The following is a 15,397-nucleotide window of genomic DNA, read 5'->3' as shown; positions in this document are numbered from 1 at the left end:
ATTTGATAAATCGCTCCAGGTAGGGTGAGTGTTCTGTAAAACTACTTCCTGATCGTTTCATTCTCGCAAAGCCAAAAGTTATACTAAAGAATTTACTCCCATAACCACCAGCTTTGTTTGTTTATTAAAGGCTCACTGGTAAACATCTGAAATAATGAGGCTGAGCTTCTGCTTTCCAGTGCAGTAGAACTATATAACTGATCAAATACCTTAGTGACTTACCTGAGTTAACTGTTTCACAAATATAATGTTTATAAACATGCTACTTAAACATATTATTTTAGCTATTTTTTTGCAGCACAGCTTTTACAGAAAGCATCAAGTTAAAGTCTTCCTTCAGTGCTTATTGATGAAGGGACGGTTCTCCCTTCCTGGAGGGCTGAGCTGGAAGAAGGACTTGGCTCCATCGGCCTCCAGGCAGGAGAAGAAACGCTCTTCACCAGAGGCGCCAGCGGAGAGGAACCGAGGGGTCCTCTTAGGGGTCACCTGCCGTGCCATCGCTAGGTGAAACACAGGATGTGGATGGAAGTTAGTTATGGTTACCCCGATAGAAAAGGACCTCAGTCAGTACTTTGACCTCTAGTTTTAGTTTTGAAGACATCTTATGTTAAACAGCAAAGTTCAAAAACATTCTCATTTTTCTCAGAGTGAAGGTCATGTAAATAATGTAGGGCTGAAACAATTGGATTAATCGTTGACTTGAGTATACAGACTCTAAAATATGCCTTTAGCTGATAGAGGGACCCACTTAGTGCAGGAATTATACAAAATACATAAAATAGTAAAAATATTTAGCATTTAACATAAAAAAAACAAAATTTTCTTCTCTCAATATGTTCTCTCAAGAATTTCACAAGTGGAAAAGTATTTGTATCTTCTTTGAGGAACCTTTTGCTATTATTAAGTGATTAACCAAAATAATCCTTAGTTTCAGCCCTAAAAATGTTTCTTATCAACATGTCTTCTCCTTACTGCTCTGGGGAATTATTTGAGTTATCTTTTTCGTAAACATGGGTTAAAATAGCTAAACTACGTAAAAACAGAACTAAAACTGTAAAAAAAAAATCATATTAGTCTTAAAATTTATGCTTACTCATTTTTAAAAAGACATTTCAGCACACGGGAAAAAAAATCCTGAATCATAAAGTAATTCAAATGCAAAACACATAAAGATAATAGAGAGACACCAATATGTGATATAGAAGACAAATGTACATCAGATATGAATAGAAATATACCTGATTCACAGGTAGAGATGTAGTTTGTCTATTTGTATAATAAATTTAAATTAGGTTAAAAATCTTTAACAGCAGAACGGGTTAGCCCTTATTGGCATCTGTCTTTGTTTTAATGAATACATTTAGTTTAAACTCTTAAAGTTTAGTTATTTGTTTTAGGATGTAATTTGTCCTGTTAACATTTACTGTTTTTCTCACTTTCTTTTCCAACTTTATATTTTGTAAGTTTTTGGGATACATCTGTCTACACATCATACATATACTTGCTTTTAGAGAGGAGCTTTTAATAACCTATTTAAAAATCAGCAGTTGAAATGATAGGCATACTGAGACTTAAAGCATACTGAGCTCAGGTATGAGAAAATAGTATCAGGATCTACATATATCTAAATCCAAATATTGAATCAGAAGTAAAAAATTAAATAAAAAAAGTGGATCAGTCCATCCCTAAAAAAAAACTGCATTACTAACCTGCACAACAATCACTAAACATCTGCAACATATGATATTAGAAGAATTTTTTTTATAAATCTGTATTTTAAACTGGCTAACAAGCAGAATTTACTGACTGATGTTCAGTCGTGAATAGAGATGAACTGTTCCACTTTTTTTCTGATCTGATGCGATACTGATAGCTGCGCTGAGTGTATCGTCCTATATTCGACTAAACTGTTAAATGAATGAACCACATATCTCTCCATGTGAATAAAGACTTTTATCCTTTATATAAACATTGCTTAAAAAGGTAAAAAATCAACACAGATATTAATCTACTTTATGTTGTTTATTAAAAAATAAGCAGCACAAATAAATATATAAATAACAGTTCCATGTAAAGTGCACTGCATTGTATCTCTGATATTTAATATAAAATCACAGATATCAGATCCAGGTTTGGGATCGCTGCATCTGTAGTCGTGCAAAGAGGCAGCACATTTAGAGATCCTGCAGAACGTCAGGCAGAATCTAAAACAGTCCCTCACTACCTTACATTAATGCCAGTTAAAACTAAAAAAACACACAACAAAACACACAACAAACCATAATTTAGAAACATGATCCTGAAATGCTGATGCCTCCTGTGCTGAAGATCTGTTACTTGGAAAACAAAAAAAAAAATTTGTTTTTCTCTCCACTGTCGCCACATGCTTGCTCAGAACGAAGTTAAGAACAATAGATAAATCTGTACCAACAGGCCTTAAATGGCCAGTTAAACTTGACTCATTTATCATAACTAGGATTAAATTAAATTGTATGCATCTGCATCTGAGTTTAATAATTTTCAGCAAGTGCCTCTTAGATTGCCATCAACTCTACTGGAATATTTTCATGACTGTTCGTGCAAAAGAGTATTTCGAATAAAAAGAATTGCTGAAATAAAGAGCAGTGTGTCAGTCATACCAATGTTTAGGTCCTGATTCCCATGGTGTGATGGCATCTCTCGGTCTCCAGCTCCCACCACCATGTTGCGCAGCCTCAGGGAGTCGTAGAGCCCCTGCAGCTTCTGGTACTGCCTGTTCCTCTCCATCAGCCTCTCAGACACCTCACTGTACTTCCTCTTGTACTCCTCCATCACCTGAGCCAGAGGAGCATTTTGACGACACAAAAATAATGTGATGAAAACTTCTGTCTCAGCCTTTCTTAAAAACAAGCACTCGTGAAAGTATTGGTGAAAAACAGTTGCAGCTTACTTTCTTCAGTGAGGAAATCTCGCCCCTCATGGCAGTGAGTTCTAGTTCTCTGCTCTGGTTCTGCTGGGTCAGAACTTTCTCCATCTGCTTCAGCTGTGTGTCAGCGCGGGATAGACTGTACTCTTGGTACATACGCTCCTGATGGACCTGAAGACAGGAAATGTTAAAAACATAGTGTGGTTTTAAAGGAGAAAACAAGCAATGCTGCATGAATAAAATCAGGGCTGCAGAGTGAAATGCCTGACCTGGTAGGTCCAGAAGGCAAGAGCACGAGAACTGATGTCCAAGACTATGTCTGGTCGCAGACCTGCCAGCACCATGGCTTTATACTCCTCAGAGGGCGACAGCTCCGTCCTCATAATGTCCATCTTTCCGGACAGAGCAGAGGAGCACGCCGGGCAGATGACAGGAGAGCGGCTAAACTCGCCGGATCCATGTTGATCACAGAAAACATGGGAGCAGGCGGTGACCCAGGCAAAGCCACTTAGCTTTCCCCGACACTTGGGGTAGTTACACAGCAGGGTGTCATCACCGAGAGACATGGCCATCACTAGAAGGAAGAGTAAACACTCTGCAAACTTAAATTGTTTCATAACAAGCGAATAATGTTCTGGGCACTACATAATGGTAGCTTGGTGCTAACAAGTAAATGTATAATTTAAGATGTGAGTCTTAACTATTTCATGATGTGTCATTATTAGAGGTTGGTTTTAATTTGTTATATTTATGCGAGTAATATAAAAAAAGAGAAGTAGTTATACTGTAATGTATTTATTCCTTTTACTTCATTAATATCCTTATATTATATACTGTCGTTGCTATTCCAACTAGAGTAATATTTCTATTCAAGGATGAGCTAAATATACAGCAAAAAGTAAATATTATCAATAGAACTTAACCCTGTTCTAATATATACACATTAGTCACAGTAATGATTGATTTCATAAGTTTTATGATGAAAACTATAATTTTGAAAAAATATTTATGTTGCGGGAATTTTTTATTTTGTAATCATATCAACTATTTGTATTTATTAATGGATTTTAGTCTTAAAATAAAATGCATCTTACACAATGCCTGTCTGACAGCATCACTTCTAAATATTAAATATGTAATGATCCAACAAGTACTCAGTACTTGAGTATCCTTTTTTTTTTTTGCCAAATACTTTTTAACTCTTAGTTGAGAAATTTCTTGGATTTCTACTTTTTACTTTTACTTGAATAAAAAAAAATGTTAAAAAGTAGTGCTACTCTTACCTGAGCACAATTTTTTAAATACTCTACCCAACTCTGGCTATAGCTGCCCATAGTTTGAGTTTTCTGGAAAATGTTTTTACTAAATTCAATTAATATCTTTTTATATTGGACAAATTTTCAGTTCTGCTTTGAAATAATAATAAATAAATAAAAACTTCAGAAATAAATTTAGAAATAATGAACTGACTTTAATTTTCAGATAAATAGTTCCAAGCCAAATACTTTAAATAATTTTACGTTTTATTCAGTTTTTATTTAGACTAGCCTGTAAGGCAAGGCTGTAAACTACTAACTCTTAATTCCCTTTATACCCACATTCTTGTTTATTTTTCCGAACTTTTAATTTCTAAAAATAAATAAATAATATATTCGTGTCATATTTTTGTAACTAAAATATGGAGATTTATATATTTTAAAACGAGGCTACATTTTCAACTGTTATATTCTAAAACTAGCAATACAGCTAATAAAACTTAGCACAAGGATTAACGAATGCTAAAAAAGGTTCAGTCATGTTCGTTATGTACTTTTTAAAGCGTTTTACGTTTAAAAATCTGATTTCTTTAGTTTAATACTACTCCATTCGATGATTTTTAAACTAATTTTTGTCCGTTAGCAGCTACCTCTTACCTTTGAACCCTTTCTCTGAAGCTGTTAGCAACAGGTGACGCTAATTTCAAAGCTTTAATCTGATTGGCTGATAACAGCTCAACGTAAATTAAGGCAGATTCGGAATAAGTAACACCAACAATATATTAGATACATTATTCAGTATTGTAACATTCAAATTAATAACATTTTAGGTTAGAAATGTTCCAGCTGAAATAACTTTATAATTTTTTTTATGTTTTGCATTTTAATGAAATATATGGTAATATCTACGTACTATTCTCTTTTCTTGATGCTATCAGTGCTGTGAAATGCACATTCTCCATACGTTTTGAGGTATTTTGCTCGCAACGAAGTAGGCCTATACTGTAGTGTTCAAGGACATTCTTTTTTCTTTTTTTAAGAAGCAACTGCTCTTATTCCCATATTATATTTTAGTTTATTATACCACAGATCATGACTACAAACATTAGGTCTTTATTGGTCTTGGAAGCTGAAATCCAGTTGTTGTATTTTGATTTTGGAGTAATGGCTTCTTCCTCTCTGAGTGGCCTTTCAGAGTCTCGATAGTTTAACCCACATTCTGTATTTATTTTTGCTATTGTTCTGGGTTTGATTCACACATTTTGCACAGAGACAATAACTGCAAATGTTGATGTATAGGATCACCTTAAACGGGGAGATTTCCTGCAGGTTCAGACATTTCCTATCTTTGACAAACTTGATTCGGATTATTTCAGTTCAGAAAAAGCCTGTTGATCAACCACCAGGTAAGCTGAAGCAGGGACACATCTTTAAAATGTATATCACTGCAGGCCATTAAGGGCTTGAGATGTACACACCTGCATAGGGGCGAGTGGAATCCTGAGGTTGTGACTTAGAAACCCACTCCCACAGACTGCCACTCTGGCTCTCTGAGCAAAGACCCTTAACCCCTGATTTCTCCCTTGGCGCCGCACAATGGCAGCCAACTGCTCCCTATAGAGATGGGTTAAATGCAGAAGGAAATTTCTCCAATGTGAAATCAAATAAAGTTCAATTAAAGACATCTTTAAATAAACCAAACATTTTGACTTTGTGTTGACTCTTCTTTCTTTTATGTGACTCTTCTTTTCTTTTATTCAATGTGACTTAAAACCTAAATGATTTTTATCTGATTTAGGCTACTATCAGAAAATATCTGTTTTTATTCAAAGTGTAAACATCTGGTGTAAGGTTTTTACTTTTGAACTTAGATTAAAGGAATTCATAGATTTTATCTTTTTGTTATATTAAAAATTGATTGATAAGCCCAACTGTAATATATGGACTTTATTTTAAATGTAATCTAAACATGGTACCTCCAACACCATCCCTCTGCTGCTTTTTTTGCCCATCTCTCCACGTGGTACAGGAGTAAAGGCAGGGGGTGAAAGAGGGGCATTGTGCTGTGCAGCAGTGGATCCGGGGGTTCACAGTGAGAGAGGGGAGATGCTCACTCAACTGTGTCCAGCTCGCCATTGTGGATGATTCCCCATCTATTCTTTTCCTTTTAAATAGAGCTCCAGTGTAAGATGCCGGGCTTTTTTTTTTTTGTTAGAGTGGTGGTTGGGAGGGGGGAGTTGCATTATGCGCTTGGCGATAACACACGAATTACATGCGTGGATGTGGAATGGCCCCCCCTTTACGCACGGCGCTGCTGTTGATAATTGGCCCTATAGAAATCAAAGGTTAGAAATATTGCCATGGGCACAATAATAACACTGCAAAGTCAGATTTATATAGAGATACCAACGCCACCTGTCATGCAAATAATAGGATTTCCTTTCTTTTCTGAAGGGCTGAAGCAGAAGTCACCTGTTAGATTGCTTTTTGACTCTCCTTTGTAGTTTGATCAATTATAAGTTAATTAAATGAAGATCATCAAAGTGTTTTTTCCTTTAACAAAATCCTATTTATGTCAACTTAGATTTGTTGGGCGTCCAGAAGCCTTTAGACCTATTGTCATGTTTTATCTAAAGTTTGAAGTTAGAGTGAGTTTAAAGAAGAAGAAGAAAAAAATAAAAATGGGAGGGAAGGAAAAGGAGACCCAGGGAGGTTGTGTGTTACACGCTATTGAAATGCAAATATCATAGAACAAGGAGTGGTTCAGTGTGTGTGTATGCATGCAGTGGAGCTGCAGTAGGAGAGGAGGGGCACAAATTGGACAAGTTTTTTTTTTTTAAGCTGGGGGGGAGAAGAGACTTTAGAAAACAGCCACACACACTGCAGCTCCATATGACACGGTGCGGCCAGGAGGGATTTCCATACAGCCGCTCTTTTATTTGTTTGTTTGTTTTTACTTCCATGAAATCCCGCGCTGCAAAAATTTTCCAATTGTCTAATTTAAAGGTTTCCTTGAGAACCTGCGAGCAGTGCGCTCCTTTGAGAGACTGAATGCGCACAGGAGCTGGTTCAAGTGCGCAAAAAACGTGTCTGGTGCCTTTGGAGCGACTAATGCCCCCCTCTCTGTCTGACTTGCCGTGAATCATGTCACGCCGGAAACAGAAGAGACCCCAGCAACTCGTCAATGCAGACCCGGGGGGCCCGAAGCTGCTGCAAGGTGAGAAATCATTGTCTTTACCGTTTAACTTGTGTTTTATCCAAGAGGAAAAACAGCTTAGAGAGTAACTCTCTTTCAAAGTTAGAAAGTGATATATATCAGCAAAATCTAAAGTATTAATGGAAATATGGTAAATTACAAAGAATGGATCTGAGTTAATGGGTCAAGAAAAGTTTACAGGTTTGGATTAATTTGTGCAATTTAAGCAGATCTAATCATTTATATCCAAATGAAAAAAAAGGCCGGAGGCACTTTGGTGGATGCCTTTAAAATGTCCTCTTGTAAAGTGAAAAGATCTGGATTAACCAGCATATGTCTGTGGTCATTTTCATGAGCTGCCCATCCTTAAGGAAACCAACAGGCTGCTTAAGGGTGACTGCTAGAGCTCTGGGATTACTATAGAGCACTCACAATAATCTGCATGGTCAGGGGGGAGGGAAGGCAGTGTTTTCTTTTTTTATTTTATTTATTATTTATTAGTAAAGATTAATCTTCCACTCTTGTATGGATCTTCATCTTTTGCAGTTCATCCATACTTTTTTTTTTACCTTATGAGTCCCTCTTTTCCCATTTTCCACCATGACAATGCCTCCTCCCTCCCCTTTTCTTTCTCCGCTCTATTGACTGTATACTTCTTCACAGCTTGGGGGCTTTCAGATGGATGAGAGAAGGTTTCACAGATTATTACTGAGCTAAACTTGGATATTTGTGCATGCACAATGCTCTGCAGGTACGATTCTCCAAGTCAGGAGTATACGTTTAGATTTATAGTTTGTTATATGTTTCCTGCAGGTGCAGGTTTGTTTCTTAATAACAGAGAGGGAATTTCTCTGAGGTACAGTCTTTCATTCCATCACTATACCTCTCCAGGAGGGAGTAGTTAGTTTGTCTCTCCTTTGTTGTTACCCTCCCCCTTCTTTTTTTCTTTTTACTCTTTCTCACTCTGTGCTCAAGATTCTGAAAGAATTTGACCCCTGGGCGGCAGAGGTTAGATTAGTTGACCAATCAGAGCATGTGGACAGTACCCAGAACCCTTAGCATGGCCTGACCCTTAACCTCCACCGTGACGTAAGGGGGGAGGGTGAATGGGGAGATGAAAGACGTAACTGCGGCCGTGAGGGGGGCTGGGTTAAGAGGGGTTACGGGTTGTCTAGGTGATGTCCATTGTCCTTTAAAATGTGCTGCCATAGCAACAAGGTGGTCTGTGAGCTTTTTTGTGTGCGCAAGATGTTTGAAGAGTTTTGCTTCAGAGAGCACAGATTGAGACAAGACATTTCAAAGACTGGTGCACTCTGAGTTTCTTCCACTTGTTTATTTGCTTGTAGGAGGTCATTTCCAGGCGGGCCTTTTCTTTTGAAGCTGTAACTGTATCTTCTGGTATGCAGACAAGTTTGCAAACTAAAATTGGTAAACAATAACTAAAGTCAGTGAGATAAACAATCTTTGAAAGTAACATGACATGTGGGTTGATACTGGGAACAGAGTTTTACTAAACTGTTATTTGTAAAGACATACATTTTTTTCTTCTTTTATTAAATATTATTTTTTCTCTATCAATCCTCAGACGACCATCTAAGCTTGAAGTCACCATCCACATCTTTGGGATCAGATCTAACGTCATCAGGTTCCTCCTCCTCATCTCCCACCTCACTGCAAGATTGCCAGCCACCACTGGCCACTCGCCCGTCTCCTGGAGGGCTCCACGCGCCTTCTTTGCCCAGCGAGAGCTCACCTCCTCCCCACTGGCCCAGCCACATTGCTCCTTTTACCACATCTCTGCCAAACACTCACTCCTCCCTCTCGCCAGACTTCCCTCACCCCTCGTTGTCTTCCCAAACTCACTCGCCCCCTCCTCTAGATCAGTCCTCTGGGAGCCACGGCCTGAACCACCAAGTTAACTCAAACGCCACTATGACCTCTCCCCCGATGGGCAGCTCTGCCACCACCACTACCTCTTCCTCATCCTCTACTTCATCATCCTCTCAGCAACCTCAACCAGACAGCTCCAGTCCTGGCCAGCAGCAGTCTTCCATCTCCACAGGGGAGCAGGGACAGATCCAGGTGCCTCCAACCCTGGCGGTACTCTTAGAGGAACTAAGGGTCCTGCAGCAGAGGCAAATACACCAGATGCAGATAACAGAAGAGATCTGTCGTCACGTCCTCAGGCTTGGAGGAGCTGTCTTTGGCCAAGATAACAACGCACAAGCTAACGGTGTAGACAGCAACCAGAAGTCCATGGGAACAACATCTTCATCACCTACACATCCTTCGACCAATACTCCAGTAACCACAGCTTCATCCCTCTTGACTGGACTTCCTTCCCCCCTTTTCCCTCAACCAGTCATCTCAAAATCAGGTACTTCACTCATAAATGGAGACAGACCCCAATCCTCCTCAACTTCCAGTTCTCTATCCTCACCCTCTTCCTTAGCAATATCTTCCAGCATCAATTCATCTGTTGCCTCCTTGCACCCCCTCTCATTATCCCTGGGTCTGTCACCACGCTACCTCCATGAGAAATCCTCCAACACCTCTTCATTTGGTCACAGCAATGGCATCAGTTTCCAAACTCCTTCACTTCCCACGAGCAGCCACTCACAGGATCTTCAATCCAGCTCGTCTCTCACTTCTGCCTCCTCATCAGGACGTCCTCAGCATGTGTGCAGGTTCTGTGGGAAAGTGCTGAGCAGTGATTCTTCCCTCCAAATTCATCTGAGGTCACATACTGGCGAAAGACCCTACCAATGTCCGGTGTGTCTGAGCCGTTTTACAACCAGAGGGAACCTAAAAGCCCATTTCCTGAGACACAGAGAGCAGAACCCAGAGCTGTCCCTGTCTCTGCTGCCCCCTGCACTTTCAGAGCAGACACAGAGTGGATCAACTCCAGGTACAGTTCAAAGGAGGCGAAAACGTCGTGTGGATGATGATGAAGCATATAATGGAGTGAAAGGAAGTGTTCCTGGCATAACAGAGAGCATGGCTTTAGGATTACTGTCTGGTGGCTCAACTCGGCCCTCGCCTTCCTCTCTACCCCTGCCTCCCTCTGTGGACATGGCTCTTCTGTCTACAGCTCATTCTCTGTTACAGTTAAACAGAGCTTCAGTAGCTGCTGCCAGCACATCCAGCACAGCTCTGCCTTCATCATCTCCATCCTCCTCTTCTGCTTCCAGCCAGTATAAAGCAGCTAAACAGCAGCGGTTTGATGAAAACACTCCTCCCCACTCTGCTCTCCACACAACTTCACCTTACTCCCAACTTGCTCATCTCCCCAAGATTCTTTTCCCTGGAGGCGCCTCCCCCCACCACCTTGCCCTTCTTAGGGCTCCAGGCCACCCTTCCACTTCCCATCTTTCTCTACCTCATCAGCTACCCTTCCCATTCCCTCCCTTCCCCAAACCACCCACCTCCTCTCCTTCCTCCTCCTCTCCCACCACCTCCAGCCAGACATCAGACACTTCCAAGTTGCAGCGGCTGGTGCAGAAGCTAGAAAAGCAGCCACAAGGCAATGCCTCATCCTGCTCTTCTGCATCTTCTCCCTCCACCTCTTCACAAACCTCAGCTGAAGTTAATGGGGAGACAAATGCCCGTGACCTGACCACGACCTCAAGTGCCTATCGCAGAGAGATGCTGGCTGCTCTTGGACTAAGCCCTAGTGTCAGTGCTACAGTGACTGGTCAGGGTGTCTCTGGTTCAGGCCCTACAACAACCACTTCTTCTCTGCCCACAACCCAGGTTGCTAACCAGTGTGGAGTGTGTATGCGTGTTCTTAGCTGCCCCAGAGCTCTTCGCTTGCACCAGGCAACACATCTGGGAGAGCGTCCCTTTCCTTGTAAGCTTTGTGGACGTTCTTTCTCCACCAAGGGAAGCCTTAGGGCACACCTGGCCACACATCGAGCAAGGCCACCAAATGCCCGTGCCCTTAATTCTTGCCCCCTCTGCCCACGCAAATTTACTAATGCCTTAGTTCTACAGCACCACATTCGCTTGCATCTTGGTGGGCAAATACCACCTGATGAGGAGATACACCCTGAGGATGGGGCAGAAATAGAAGGTGCTTCCTTTAAAGACAGTCTCAGTGAGCCTGTTAGCTCCCTATCAAAAGTGCAAATCCTTCCTCTTGCCTTAACAACGGCGTCCAAGTCTCCAGTGGACACCCTTAGCTCAGGATCCAGTTTTAAGCAGTCCAAAGCTACTGATTCAGATTCTGTGAAAACTGAGGAATCTGAGCGTTCGACTCCAAGTGTTAGTCCACCTTTAAGCTGTAATCCACCATCTGTGGGAGCTGAAAAATCTCTGCAGCTTGCAGATATTGCTCCAGCTGAAAGTCCAACAGCAGAGAAAACCCACAATGTTCTGGGCATAGACAGTCCTTTCAAGGCACCCTTACCTAGCTCCCATTCGGTTGTAGATACGGTTGACTCTGTTTCTGAAGATATTCCTCTCTCCCTCTGTGTTTCTAAGTCTGATCTTGAAAGTGCTACACCCAGACTTATCAACAGTGAGGAAAGATTTTCCACAAATGAGGACACAGCTAATCCCAGTTGTACCCCAACCCCCCCAGCTGCGCATCCTGAACCCTCACTTACACCCCCTGCCAGCCCTGGAGCTACCCTAGATGTAGAGGAGGCTAATACCAGCGTTTCACAGGAGTTGCGAGGCAGGGCCACATCTAATATTAAAGAGAAGAGTGAAGACACCAAACCAAGAGAGCCTCTTTTATTGTCCGAACCAGAGCCTGGAAAAGATGCACCTATAAAAGAGGATTGTACCCCCCTAAAAAAGCTGTCTGATAACCCTGAGTCTTCAACAGCAGCGTCAACACCGCACGCCCAGCCTGCTCGACCCGACAAGCCCTACAGCTGTTCCCAATGTGGAAAGGCATACGCCAGCCGAAGTGGACTTAAGGTAACTTTAAATAATTAAACATTCAACCTATTCTCATTATGAGTGCGTATGAAATCGTACGAAAAGTTATGCACCGTAATTTCGTACGTTTTGGACCTTTTTTTCGTCGTATGCGCATTTGACGCACCATTCACGAATATAGAATATAAATTACAATTAGCCCTAACCCTTACCCTGTACCTTACCCTAAAATATAATACAGCAAGCAACGTAGTTAGAGACATGAATAAGTGCTGATTGCACTGTTTTTCCCAATTTTACGTCCGTCCACGGATCGGCTTTTTTTTTCTGTCTGCCAGCGCATGCGCACTGATGTGGTTTTTTGAGGAAAAACGTCCAAAACGTACGAAATAGTGTGCATAACTTTCCGTACGATTTCATACGCACTGATAATGAGAATATGTTGAAACATTTGATCATAGTTATAGTTATGCATTTAAACTCTTTGATAACTGGTTGTTGTGTTTAATCTCGCCGACAGGGCCACATGAAAATGCATCCTGGAGTGTCGATGAATGCCCCAGGCAAGGTTCAAACCAATGAAAGTGACCCTTCAGAGGATCGTAGTACGGCAACTAAAACCTCTGAAAAACAGGAGGAAAATAAGGGACAGGCCCCTGAGAAAGGTGACAGCATAGATCCACTCCTGACCAGTGGTGGCTCTGATGTGACCACTGAAACTGTGGACAATACAAAATAGAATGTGCTTCAGTAGATCCTGACAAAGGGAATGTATTCTTAGAATAAGACTGTTTTTGTAGAGTCTGTAACTCTAATTTCATATTTAGAATTTGTATAAGTCAAATAGTTATAGATTATTTTTAGAACAATGACAGAAAAATTGTGAATGTAGTATTCCTGCTGTCTATTTTTGTACTTCAAAGACCACAGTGAGGCCTTACCTTCAACGCATTGTCCACCCTTGCTGACACATTTCAGGATGTACAGTATAATATCTTATGAGTAGTATCCATTGATTTTCTTTGTTTTTGAAGAGTGTCCAGACGTTTCATACCAAAACAGGCCAAGTTATAAATGGCCCCTGAACTGTACATACATGCTGCGGTTGCCTTTTAAAAATTGTTTTCTATCCTTTGTTTTAATGCTGCTTAATGCGTGTTTTCTGATGTTGCACTGTGAGCTGCACTGTGTCCAAACATCTGCTGAAAGAACTCACCCCTGCAATGATTGTATTACCAGTTCCCTACGGTTACAGTAAAACCTTTTATTTTAATGACAGTGAATGTCTTCCCCATTTATGATGGTGCTATCTGCATTCTAAAGCCCCCAACAAGGATGAACCCTGTCTCCTTCCTGCTCTCTCTACTTGTTCCGCTGCTATCTCAGCGGACTTGAGGGTGCTTTACTCCTGCGTAAATCGTATGCACTCACTAGATTCTCCGCTTTGCTCGGTTTAGTATTTGTATGCTTTGCCTTCTCTCTGCAGCCCCCCTCTCTCCTTTTCTTGTAGCAGTGACAGAATGTGTTCCCACGCTACCCATGTGACGTTGAAAAAAGTTAATAAAACAATGGCAATGCAAAGCGGGGACTGGTTTGTTACCTTTTTTTGGGCCTGTTCTTGTTTAAGTCTCTGTCTCTGGGAATTCATTTATCTGTTTAAGCATTCTGCTTGCATGACTCTTGTTCTCTGTAAGCCTGTATGCACTCTGTTGGTCAGTTTTCCCTTGTTTGTTCCAGTTCTGTGTGTGTGTGGATTGGTGGAGGGAGGCTGGGTGGGTGGGGGGAATCCTTTGTTTGAGGAGCTGGCCTGGCTGTCTCCTAATTCTGTCTTTTAAGCCCTCAATGTCTTATAATATGTTGCAGTTCCCCTGCACTGTGTATGCGTCTGTGTGTGTGTGAAAAGAATAATCAGAGCCTGTATGAGTGTTATTGAGGGTGCAGCTGTAGAGGCAGTCACCTCCCTCCCTCCCTCTCCTCGTGTCATTCTCTCTTTCATACTCAGTCTCTTTCATTTTCTCTTTCATTTCCCTCCATCGCTCTCTGCATTCACCACATCATCCCCTCCTTCCCACCCCATGTAATGAGCTGACACACAGGAAGCTCTAATCCTCTCACAATGCCTCCCCCTCTCTCCCCCCTCAAAAAAAGTGACTGGAAGCGGGACAGGGGGCAACAGGGACCAACCTGGTCCAGCTGTCCCCAAAATGGCCGCCTTTAATCCCCCCCACCCCATCCTTCCCTAGTATTTTTTTTTTTCTTTTTGAGCCTGCAGGGGATTCAGAAACCATGACGACTGGTAACCAGGGGGAAAGAATGGCCAAGAGTGGAGAGCGGGACAAAAGGAGTGAAAGGAGCCATGTGTGAGAAGTTTGTCCACATGCGTTCATGAGTGACAAGAGACGTGTCTCAATCAAAACGCAAAGAGTGAGAAAGTCGGAGGTTCTTAGTATCCCAGGCAAAGTTTCTGTGAAGGCACTAAGGTGTCCCATCTTTGACTACATTACTCTCACATGACACATCAACAAACATTAATCACCTCTATATGACCATCAATCATCCACGGTGAAACCCTTATAAAGGTCTGAAAGGGCACATTTAGAGCCCATTAATGATGAATCAACCCTCATTTGGAAGACAAAGCCGAGGCTATCTCTTCATTGGTCCCTAATTCATTTGATCACAGTAATTAAAGCTGCCATTCAAGCGAGACATGAGCACATCCTCAGATCAGTTACAGATAAGGATGAGGGTGCGTGCTCTTTGTGATCACTTACTTATTTCTGTTTGGAAAAGCTGGAGCTCCAGACGCTGCCCCAGTCATGGCAAATGTTTGTTTCCCAAAAAGATAAATAAATAAATATAAACAATCTGTTGCATTCTACATTCTATCATACATAACAAAGAGGTAACAGAGATATTGTGTTATCGTCTTTTTGACATGTGTTTTACAAAAACTTGATTTGAAGAGTGTGAAAAGAAAAAACAAACATGTAAACAATGTTAAATCTCTAAATAATCGTTTTGAATTCTGAATCCAGTGTGAAAAAATACTTTTAAAAAGTTATGTAAAGTTGAATTGGAGATGTTATCAGGGATCTGGTTGATCCATGCATCCATCCATCCATCCATCCATCCATCCATCCATCCATCCAT

The 15,397-nt window shown here is 41.2% G+C and overlaps 3 protein-coding genes across 4 annotated transcripts in view; 2 read left to right on the top strand and 1 right to left on the bottom strand.

Annotated features, from left to right (window-relative positions):
* Positions 1 to 336: 336 nt before the first annotated feature.
* On the bottom strand, positions 337 to 3,477 carry ccnb1ip1 (cyclin B1 interacting protein 1, E3 ubiquitin protein ligase). The gene is made up of 4 exons (XM_015391772.1): positions 3,175 to 3,477; positions 2,930 to 3,076; positions 2,640 to 2,814; positions 337 to 500 (listed from the first exon to the last, which is right to left on the bottom strand). Exons 1-4 carry the CDS (start codon positions 3,475 to 3,477, stop codon positions 337 to 339), a joined length of 789 nt encoding a protein of 262 aa, XP_015247258.1.
* Positions 3,478 to 7,050: 3,573 nt separating this feature from the next.
* Positions 7,051 to 13,849, top strand: sall2 (spalt-like transcription factor 2). Its single transcript, XM_015391781.1, has 3 exons — positions 7,051 to 7,378; positions 8,943 to 12,283; positions 12,765 to 13,849. The coding sequence occupies exons 1-3, from the start codon at positions 7,306 to 7,308 to the stop codon at positions 12,981 to 12,983; spliced, it is 3,633 nt and encodes a 1,210-aa protein (XP_015247267.1). The 5' UTR covers positions 7,051 to 7,305; the 3' UTR covers positions 12,984 to 13,849.
* A 701-nt stretch (positions 13,850 to 14,550) lies between these two features.
* The window catches only part of slc7a7 (solute carrier family 7 (amino acid transporter light chain, y+L system), member 7), a 17,539-nt gene continuing 16,692 nt past the window's right edge, over positions 14,551 to 15,397 (top strand). For both annotated transcript variants that reach the window (XM_015391783.1, XM_015391782.1), the window contains exon 1: positions 14,551 to 14,668. The gene's annotated coding sequence lies outside the window, so the exon portion shown is untranslated. The remainder of the gene's footprint in view (positions 14,669 to 15,397) is intronic.

Source organism: Cyprinodon variegatus, unplaced genomic scaffold (genome assembly GCF_000732505.1).
Source record: "Cyprinodon variegatus isolate N-32 unplaced genomic scaffold, C_variegatus-1.0 Scaffold559, whole genome shotgun sequence".
NCBI lineage: Eukaryota > Metazoa > Chordata > Actinopteri > Cyprinodontiformes > Cyprinodontidae > Cyprinodon > Cyprinodon variegatus.
This window is presented reverse-complemented; position numbering and strand designations above follow the sequence as displayed.